This window comes from Chiloscyllium plagiosum, chromosome 6, assembly GCF_004010195.1.
Source record: "Chiloscyllium plagiosum isolate BGI_BamShark_2017 chromosome 6, ASM401019v2, whole genome shotgun sequence".
Taxonomy (NCBI): Eukaryota; Metazoa; Chordata; class Chondrichthyes; order Orectolobiformes; family Hemiscylliidae; genus Chiloscyllium; species Chiloscyllium plagiosum.
This window is the reverse complement of record NC_057715.1, coordinates 49,225,851-49,236,095: the sequence shown is the minus strand read 5'-3', so window position 1 is coordinate 49,236,095 and position 10,245 is coordinate 49,225,851. Positions and strand designations below refer to the sequence as shown.

The 10,245-nt window shown below is 41.0% G+C and overlaps 1 protein-coding gene across 8 annotated transcripts in view; it reads left to right on the top strand.

Moving 5' to 3' along the window:
• Positions 1 to 10,245, top strand: part of LOC122550565 (angiomotin-like protein 1) — a 243,538-nt gene that overhangs the window by 30,323 nt on the left and 202,970 nt on the right. For all 8 annotated transcript variants that reach the window (XM_043691485.1, XM_043691488.1, XM_043691487.1 and 5 more), the window contains exon 3: positions 635 to 685. In XM_043691485.1, the coding sequence (XP_043547420.1) occupies positions 635 to 685 (51 nt within the window). The remainder of the gene's footprint in view (positions 1 to 634; positions 686 to 10,245) is intronic.

Genomic DNA, 10,245 nt, shown 5'->3' with positions numbered 1-10,245 from the left:
CCCCCACTCACCCATTGTACTCTATGCTACTCTCTCCCCATCCCCACCCTCCCCTAGCTTATCTCTCCACGCTTCAGGCTCACTGCCTTTATTCCTGGTGAAGGGCTTTTGCCCGAAACGTCGATTTCGCTGCTTGTTGGATGCTGCCTGAACTGCTGTGCTCTTCCAGCACCACTAATCCAATACCTATTATGCAGCCTACTTGGTACTACTTGAGCTCCAGTCCAAACTACATTAATTAGAAGGTTGCTGTCCATGTCTGCGGCTCTCTCACAAGAGAGCTGTTGATCAAATTTCTCCATCAAAGTACAAGGAAGCGAGAGAGATTCAAGAATTCTTAATTTGCCTTTGTCAAACACCAATCAATGTTATTTTGAAAGATTCATCACAAGATAACGGGGTGCTATAAAATTCACACATAGTAAAAAGCTCACCATACTACAGTGTAATAGCTATGCCGATGTTTTCAAAACTTGTCTTATATATTTTCAAAGTAATGTGAAACTGCACAATACACTGCTGCCTTATTGAGACAAGATTCCATTCAAGAAAATAGACATGATTTGGTTTCAGTAATGTCATCATAAGACAAATGTTGAAAGAAAACTTATCATAGTGTTTTTTCCTCTCTCAGAAAGTATTCCCTCAGAACCAGTGCCTGCTCCGATGGATGACAATGATATAGGTGAGATTTGTGTTATTAAAACACTAAGTCATTGATAACCCCATTTATTCTGAGGCAACAATTATTACAGAATTTTGCAGGTTTGCACTGATTAAAGTAATAATATTCAAAGCTTGGCAGTAAATGCGTTTAGAAAATTGATAAGCTGTTGAATGTGAATTGTTAACAAGTAATAAGTGAATCAGTAATTTAACAGAGGATTGTAAATGTCATAATCTGTGAAAATAGGAAGAATTAGTAAGAATTAGTTTGTAACTGTAAACATAATTCTAAACAAAGACAATTTTAGCAAAGCAGTAAATTACTGGAGGATTAAAATATAATTCTGTTTATTATTCCTTTGAATGTACATCTACCGGAACCTCACTGCAAAAAACTAGTACTATGACACAGATTTGCCAAGATTAAAAGCTCTCCATCCCACCAAAAATGCCAAAAGTATTGAGAACTGGAAGTTCCACTCCAACGGAAGTTCAAGCTGAGGAAGGTCACCTTGCCTCTGGCCAAGGTCCATTGAGCCACTTCTCAGCAGAGTACCTCCACTCCAGCATAGAACTAGGAAGTGCACTAAAACATGGTTGGAGGGAGGGAAAGAAGAAAATCTATTGAGAGCACAGTGTTGGCATTGTGAAAAATACCTGTACATCACTATTACTTTGCATCTAAAGTTGCTTGGTGTTAACTGTCATGTGTTTATGAGGTTCTCCTATGTCAACATTAAATGCACCTTAGAACCATCTGGCAGCTCTTCATGACCACAGATGAGCTCCATTAATGCAAGTCTGCACTGAACCCTACTGCACTGTCTGGAAGCAGGAGTAACAGTGTATATACATGATATTTTTGGGTCATACTGACACATTTGACCCTCCTTGTTCAACATTTCTAATGTTTCACTCCTCCTTTTTGTGAAGGTATGATGTCAAGAGGGATAGATACAGAGACCGTCAATGCTGTAGGATGGCCAGGGAATAAGCAACCTCTGTGTTCTACATTGCATGGGCCTGTGACCAATGTTCTTTCCCACTGTTGCAATGTCCACTCTTACAGGTCAAGTCACTTACCCCACCCACTCCAAGTGCGGTCTCAGCCATTATTTATAGGTCTTGTATGTCCTGCTTTTTGTTTGCTGTTTCTGTTCTACTCAAACACAGGGACTGATAGCTAGAAATGTCACATTACAAAGACAAGAAACCATAAGCAATATCTCAACATGGAATACTCTGATACTGCCGATTTAAAGTGTGGAGCTGGAAAAAGCACAACAGGTCAAGCAGCATCAGAGGAGCAGGGGAGTCAAAGTTTCAGGTCAGAACCTTTTCAGCAGGACCTCTGATGCTTTTGAACTGCTGTGATTTATCCAGCTCCACACTTTATCGACTCTGCCTTTCCAGCATCTGCAGTCCTCACTATGTCCAACATTGTCTGACACTGTACTTGTGCAAAGGGGTAATAGACAATGCAGGGAACATCTTTTGATACATTTTCTGTGTAGTGACAGTTTACCATTAGTAGAAAATGACTGACTGTATAGAAATCATAAAATTCTAACAGTGTGGAAGCAGATCATACCAACCCTCTGAAGAAAATTTCATCCAGTCCCATGTCCTACCCTATACCTGCATTCTCCAGGGCTAATCTATCTAACCTCCACATCCCTGGACACTATGGACAATTTAACATGGCGAATCCATCCAATTAACACGTCTTTGGACTGTGAAAGGAAACCCACACAGACATGGGAAGAATGTGCAAACACCACACAGACAATCCCCAAGGATGGAATTGAACCTGGTTCCCTGTCACTGTGAGGCAACAATGCTAACTGTGCCTCCCTGCCAGGCTGATTGATCACAGATTATTAATTGAAATAAAAATAAGTGTTTCCATTAATTGGCAGACCAGCAGTAACAACAACACCAGCTCAATGAATTCCTGCACCTGCAGCACTATTGGAAGAATAGGTAAAATAAACAGTCTCTGTACTAAAGTCGTACTAAATGGTGGCCTTTTGGCACTGCTGCCAGGGAATCTGGTTTTATTCCAGCCTTGGGGACTTCTGTGTGGAGTTTGCACATTCTTTCCATGTTTGTGTGGGTTTCCATTCACAGTCTAAAGACGTGTAAGTTGAATGGATTGGCCATGCTGAATTGCCTCTTAATATCCAAGATTGTGCAGGCTAGGTGGTTTAGCTATGGGAAATGCAGGGTAGTGGTGGGTTCTGGATGGGATGCCGTTTAGAGGGTTGGCGCAGACTTGATGTTCTGAATAGCTTCTATGATAAGGCAAAAACTGAAGTGCTGATAATATGAATTAAAACAGAAAATGCTAGAAATACACAATAGGTCAGGCAACATCTGAGGAGAGACAGCAACAGTTCAAGTTTCAAGTGGATAACATATCAGAACTGTCCTGGTAGAGCTGTTTGTGTGTTTAACTTAGCTGTACAGATTGGGGTCAGTTAAAAGAGTTGTGAATATTTTTTTAACTGTACATGCACAATTACTTAACTTTGTCAAATGTCCCTTTACCTTTTTTTGTGATTTATAAATTTGATATTTGGCACACACACACATAATGTAAAGTTTTAAAGTCGAAACTAAAACATTGAGAAATTGACCCAACAAACATAATGCATTTACATAAGCCCAGAACTCTTGGGTTGATGCGAATCAAGGTCCAGGATCTTGAGGCTCCAAGGAATACACAGAAAATACTCATTTATTTAATTAATTTCTTGGAAGTGCTGTTAATTGTCTAACCATGCCACACTGTTAAAATGACTTTCATTGGAGTCACAAATTAGATCCGATATAATAGTGACAAATGTAAACAAATCCATTTTCATCATCCTTGATCTGTCTGCAGCCTTTGATTTAACTGGCTACACTGCCTCACCACCCTTCCATGAATGGTTGCACTGCAAACTATCAAACCATAGCTGGACTTTCACCTACAATGGTTTATCATCATTTTCCTGCACATTACCTCTGTAATCCCCTTCTGTTTCTCAGCTACTTTCTGATCTGCTGCAAGTAACTTATCCCCTGACTCCCCAAAGCCTGTCCATCTCCTACAAGGCACAACTCAGGAGTGAGATGGAATATGCTCCAATTGCCTGAGATTCCAATAATAATAGTGGTGAAACTTGACACATTCCAGGACAAAACATCCCGCTTGATCGGCACCAAATTAACAAACATCCACTCTCTCCACCACCGACATTCAGTGTATACAACCTACAGGATGTGCTGCAGAAGTTCACCAAGGCTCTTAGACAACATCTTCCAAACCCACAACCTCCTCCATCCTGAAGGACAAGGGCAGCAAATGCATGAGAACACCACCACCTGCAAGTTTCCCTCCAAGCCATCCTGACTTGGAAATTCCTTCACTGTTGTTGGGTAAAAATCCTGGATTTCCCTCCTCATTTACAGCACATGGACAACAGTGGTTTAAGAAAGCAGCTCACTACCACTTTCTCAAGGGTGACTAAGGATGGGTAATAAATGCTGGCCCATCTAGTGATATCCACGTCCTGCGAATGAATTTTTTAAAACTGTCTAAAAACAGTGTTGATTTTCACATAAGGGAACAATTTACATTTATGTCCATGCCTTAGTGACCACCTGATGTTTCAAACACTTTGTAGCCTTTGAAGATTTTGTGAAATGCAATCAGTGTTGTAAATTACCAAACAGAACAACAAATTGGAGAACAGAAAGCTCCCACAAATTGTAATGAGACATTGACCTAATCATTTGATTTTGTAACATTAATTGTGGCATATATGTTGGCCAGGGGACCAGGAGTAACTCCCTTGATTTTCTTTGAAATAGAGTCACTGTCTTTTATATATCCAGTTGAGAGATCTTCCAACAGACCAGTGTACTACCGATAAGTTCATTCGTACCACTATTTAATTTGTACTCCTCCATTGTTGCTTCTACTCAGACTGCTTGTCTGATATTCAATATTGGATGAATGAAAATTTCCTCTAGTAAACTATTGGGGAGACTGAAACTATTGTCTTCCTAAATTCTCTATCAAAAACTTAACTCCACAGCTACTCACCGGAGTCCTCTCCCTGCAATTGTCTGAGGTTCATTTTAGATTAATGGATTTCTGCTTTAAAAGCAATCTTGACATTTCTTTAAAGTTAAAAAACACACAACATCAGGTTATAGTCCAACAGGTTTATTTGGAAGTACTAGCGTTCAGAGCACTGCTCTTTCATCAGGTAACTTGTGGGGCAGAATCATAAGATCCAGAATTTATAGCAAAAGATCACAGTGTCATGCAATTAAAATAATATATTGAACAAACATAGATTGCTTTTAAGTCTTTCATCTTTTAGAATGGGTTGCAGGTTTCGGTTCATTGGTGTTTAAATCCCAGAACTTTTTAAGTCACATTCTCAAGATAACTTCATGTTATATCTAATCTAATCTAAATCAAAAAGTGACATCTCAGCTCAGACAATGTATTAAAGATGTGAGACTGTCTTTATCTCAATCCTGAGTCAGACTGGTTCTATTTCCAAACTAGGAATTTATAAAATGTTACATGGATTGACTGCTTGCAGATTGTGTGCTTTTTGAGTAAAAATAGAATGTACCTGCAAATATAATTCTGCAAATGCAAATTTGCCCCATATATTTAATGTGAATGTGAGGGAGAGAGAGTGAATATGTGAGTGCATGTGAGAGAGTGTGTTTTTGTGTGTGCATGCTGAGTAGAGTGTGTGCATGAGTGTGACAGAATATAAGTCTGTGAGAGGGTGTGTGCATGGGTGAGAGTATGGGGAGTGTGTGTGTATGTTTGAGAGAGCGTGTGTGAGAGAGGGTCTGTGTAAGTGTGAGTATGTAAGTGTGTGCGTGTAGTGTGGTGGAGTCACCGTAGTGTGATTATGAACCCAAGGTCCCACTTGAGGCCATTTTTGTGGGTACTGATCTTTGCTATCAGATTCTGCTCGCCCACGCTGCATTGTTGCATATCCCGAAGTCCACCTTGGAGGATGGTCACCCGAAGTTCCAACACCAAATGTCACTGACCACTGAAGTGTTCCCGACTGGGAGGGAACATCCCTGTCTGGTGATTGTTTCATAGTGTCCATTCATCCATTGTCATAGTATCTGCTTGGTCTTGCTAATGTACCATGCCTCAGAACATCCTTGCCTGCAGCATATGAAATAGACAACGTTGGCTGAGTCACATGAGTACCTGCCATACATGGCGGGTGGTGTTTCCACATGTAATGTTGATACCCATGTCGACACTGACATGTCCTGCATGACAGGACTGCACTGCACAACAATCGTCAGACAGGGATCAACCCTCCCAGTCAGGCAACACTTCAGCAGTCAGGGATATTCGGCTTTGGATCTTCAGGTCACCATCCTCCAAGACGGACTTTGGGATATGCAATAACGCAGAGTGACTGGCTATCAGCCCCTGCTCAATGTCGGTACCCATGAGGATGGCCTCAACCGGGACCATGAGTTCATATCACACCACACAGACATACACATTAGTATGTGGGTGAATTTGCATTTGCAGAATTGTATTTGCAGATACATTCTATTTTTGCTCTGAAAGCACACAACCTGCAAGCAGTCAATGCAGGCAGTCGATCCATGTAACATTTTATAAATTCCTACTTTGGAAATAGAACCAGTCTGATTCAAGATTGGGATACAGAAAGGCTCCAATCTCACACCTTTAATACATTATCTGAGCTGAGATATCACCCTTTTTTTTTATAAATACTTAAGTTATCTCGAGAACGTAACAAAAGAAGTTCTGGGATTTAAACATCAATGAACTGAAACCTGCAACCCATTCTAAAAGACTTAACAGCAAACTGGGTTTGTTCGATCAACCATTTTAATTGCATGACAGTGATCTTTTGCTATATAGTCTGTGTTTTATGATTCTGCCCCACTAGGGGCCTGATGAAGGAGTAGCGCTCTGAAAACTAGTGCTTCCAAATAAACCTGAAGGACTATAACTTAGTGCTATGTGATTTTTAACTTTGTCCACCCCAGATCAACACACATCATTTTCCAAACTATCTACAACAGAAGAACTGACTCATATGCAGACACAGAATTAGATATTAAAGACATAAGACCATCAGATATGGGAGCAGAAGTAGGCCATTCGAACCTTCAAGTCTGCTCCACCATTCAATGAGATCATGGCTGAACTGAGAATCCTAAACTACACTTTTCTACCTTAACCCTCTTGTTGATGTATATTTTGTTCCACAAATCCAGACAACACCAGTTTCTGTACAATGGTAAATGCTTTATTATTGGACAGCGAGAAATTCTCAATGTCCCCAGAAGTAGTCGTGCGTCTACTTGTGGTGATACTTCTCCACAAATCTCTCCCTACACACAAACAGTATTTTTTGTAGGGATCAAACAAAAGGTTTATCGGTCACATGGTTGTTTGTCATTACATAGCTTAAGATAGGTAATTATGAATTTACAAAACCCAATGAACGTTAATATCCTATAATAACTTGTGAATGGATTACAGGGACTGATTATCATATTCTTCATGACCAAGTGTTGATAGGAAAAGATTTAAAACAGAAGGATTTTGTCTGTTCTCAATGGGTTAATCACATACCTATGCCAATATGGAGGGGAAGTAAGACAATGGCAGCAGGAGGCAGTTTAACAGGGTTGTGGCCAAGGCTATCCGTCTTGCCTGGGAAGGATAAATACCTCTGTCTGAGGCTACAGAGAAATCCACATGTGTGTCTCCACTGGACTACTTTTCTGGGATACAGTCAGCCTCCCCCCTACTGAAATGTTCTGCCTCTATTGTAAGAGGACAGGCTTCCAATTGATACTGCAATGAGTCTCTGTGGCAGTGGAATGTTGAACTCTTGAGCCTCAGTATGCCTTGCAAGAGAAGTAAAACATGACAAGTCCCCTCAGAGCCTATAGCAAAAACATTCGGATAACAGTGGCCATAAGCACCGGAGCACGAGAATGCAGGCGATTACAATTAGTATTGTAATTCTGATATGTACCAGCAGGCTTCTCCATCCTCCAAGAACTCCCCCTAGTGGCCACCCCTCCAAGCCATTGCTAAACTCCTTGTCAATAGTTTGGGGAGTCTGGGTTTTCCACGTGATGTGTTTAGAGAGGTCAGTGATGTAGGTGCAGCACTCTGCCCCAACAATAGCACAGGTACCACCCTTCTTGGAAGTCCAGGGCCAAATGATCTGGAGGGTCACAGTCCTAACTGCAAATAGCTCAGCGTTAATTTCAGTGAAAGCACTAGCCGTATCATTGGTGACCCTTTCCCATACGGTCCTGAGCTGACTAAGCTAACTCCATTGCAAAGGTAACAGGGTGCCATTGCTTTCCTGGAGCACATCTTAATTTGATCAGCTATACAGAGACTTGGGTACAGCAGCGAGGATAGACTCATAAGTGGCTCAATGGGAGGCACCGGTGCTCTAGGGTAACATCCCATTCCCCCTCTACCTCGGTATCATTCCCTCCCCCCTCAGAGGGTTGGTATGTCAGACTTGAGCTCGGGATCCTGAGAAGTGTTTAGGTTCTCTCTACAGCTTTGTTGTTTTAGCCCCTCTTGTTTATCTTATTCAGCTTTAGCTTCTTTATGCTGTTTCTCCTATTCCCGTGTTTTTAAAACATGTCGTTAATACATCCAATTTCAACATCTCAAGTATTGCCTCCATATTGTTCAGAAATAGTAGTGTAAAGAATCCCATCAATTAGATTTGTCCTATTCCAGGGCAAGCTTATAGAGTAAAAATAAGTGGCTACTGCACAGAAGGTTATTCAACCTCTTGTTTGTGACAGCGCTTTGCATGAGGAACACAGTCTCACTTTCCCTTAACAGATTCTCACCTTGCTGTGCCAAGTACGTTTCCTCATATTGCCATAATTTTTGTCACCAATTGAACATTAATCAATGCAGCCATGCTTTAAAGTCACCACAAGGCAATGCCACAAATCACTGACAATGTGGAAAGGTATAAAGTCTTGACAATTAATTAATTAACTAACTGTGATAATGCAGTTCAGGATAGTACAAATTGTTTTAAAATATTGAGTAATATTATAGTTGTAGAAAGGATGTTTGGATCTCGTTAACTTGGGTAGTATGGGCTGAGGTTAGAAACAGGAAAGGAGAAGTCACCATGCTGGGAGTTTTCTATAGGCCTCCGAATAGTCCCAGAGATGTAGAGGAAAGGATAGCAAAGATGATTCTCGATAGGAGTGAGAGAGACAGAGTAATTGTCATGGGGGACTTCAACTATCCAAATATTGACTGGGAACACTACAGTACAAGTACTATAGATGGGTCGGTTTTTGTCTAGTGTGTGCAGGAGGGCTTCCTGACACAGTATATAGACAGGCCTACAAGGGGTGAAGCCACTTTAGATTTAGTACTGGGTAATGAGCCTGGCCAGGTATTAGATTTGGAAGTAGGTGAGCACTTTGGAGACAACAATCACAATTTCGTCAGATTTACTTTAGTGATGGAAAGGGATAGGTGTACTCCACCGAGCAAGAGTTACAGCTGGGGAAAGGGAAATTACGATTCAATTAGGAAAGATTTAGGAAGGGTAGAATGGGGAAGGAAACTGCAGGGGATGAGCACATTAAAAATGTGGAGCTTATTCAAGGAAAAGCTCCTGGGTGTCCTAGATATGTATGTACCTGTCAGGCAGGGAGGAAGATATAGGACGCGTGAGCCGTGGTTTACTAAGGAAGTGGAATCCCTGGTCAAGAAGAAGAAGGAGGCTTATGTTTGGACAAAATGTGAAAACTCAGGGTGCTTGAGGGTTACAAGGAAGTCAGGAAAGACCTAAAAAGAGAGTTCAGAAGAGCCAGGAGGGAACATGAGAAGTTGTTGGCGGATAGGATCAGGGTTAACCCTAAGGCTTTCCATAGGTTTGTCAGGAATAAAAGAATGATGAGAGTTAAATTAGGGCCAATCAAGGATAATAGTGGGAAGTTGTGTGTGGAGTCAGAGGAGATAGGGGAAGCACTAAATAAATATTTTTCGACAGTGTTCACTATAGAAAATGAAAATATTGGAGAGGAAGATACAGAGATACTTGCATCTAGACTAGAAGAGATTGAAGTTCACAACGAAGAGGTATTAGAAATACTGCAGAGTTTGAAAATAGACAAGTCCCCTGGGCCGGATGGAATCTATCCTAGGAACCTTTGGGAAGCAAGGGAATAGATTGCCGAGCCTTTGACATTGATCTTCAAATCATCATTGTCTACAGGAATAGTGTCTGAGGACTGGACAATACAAATGTGTTCCCTTGATCAAAAAGGGTAGTAGGGACAAACCTGTTAATTACCGACCAGTGAGTCTCTATTCAGTTGTTGGTAAAGTGTTGGAAAAGGTTATGAGAGATAGGATTTATAAGCATCTAGAAAAGAATAATCTGATCAGGGACAGTCAGCACAGTTTTGTGAAGGGTACGTCGTGCCTAACGAATCTTATTCAGTTTTTTTTGACAAAGTAACCAAACAGGTAGATGAGAGTAAACC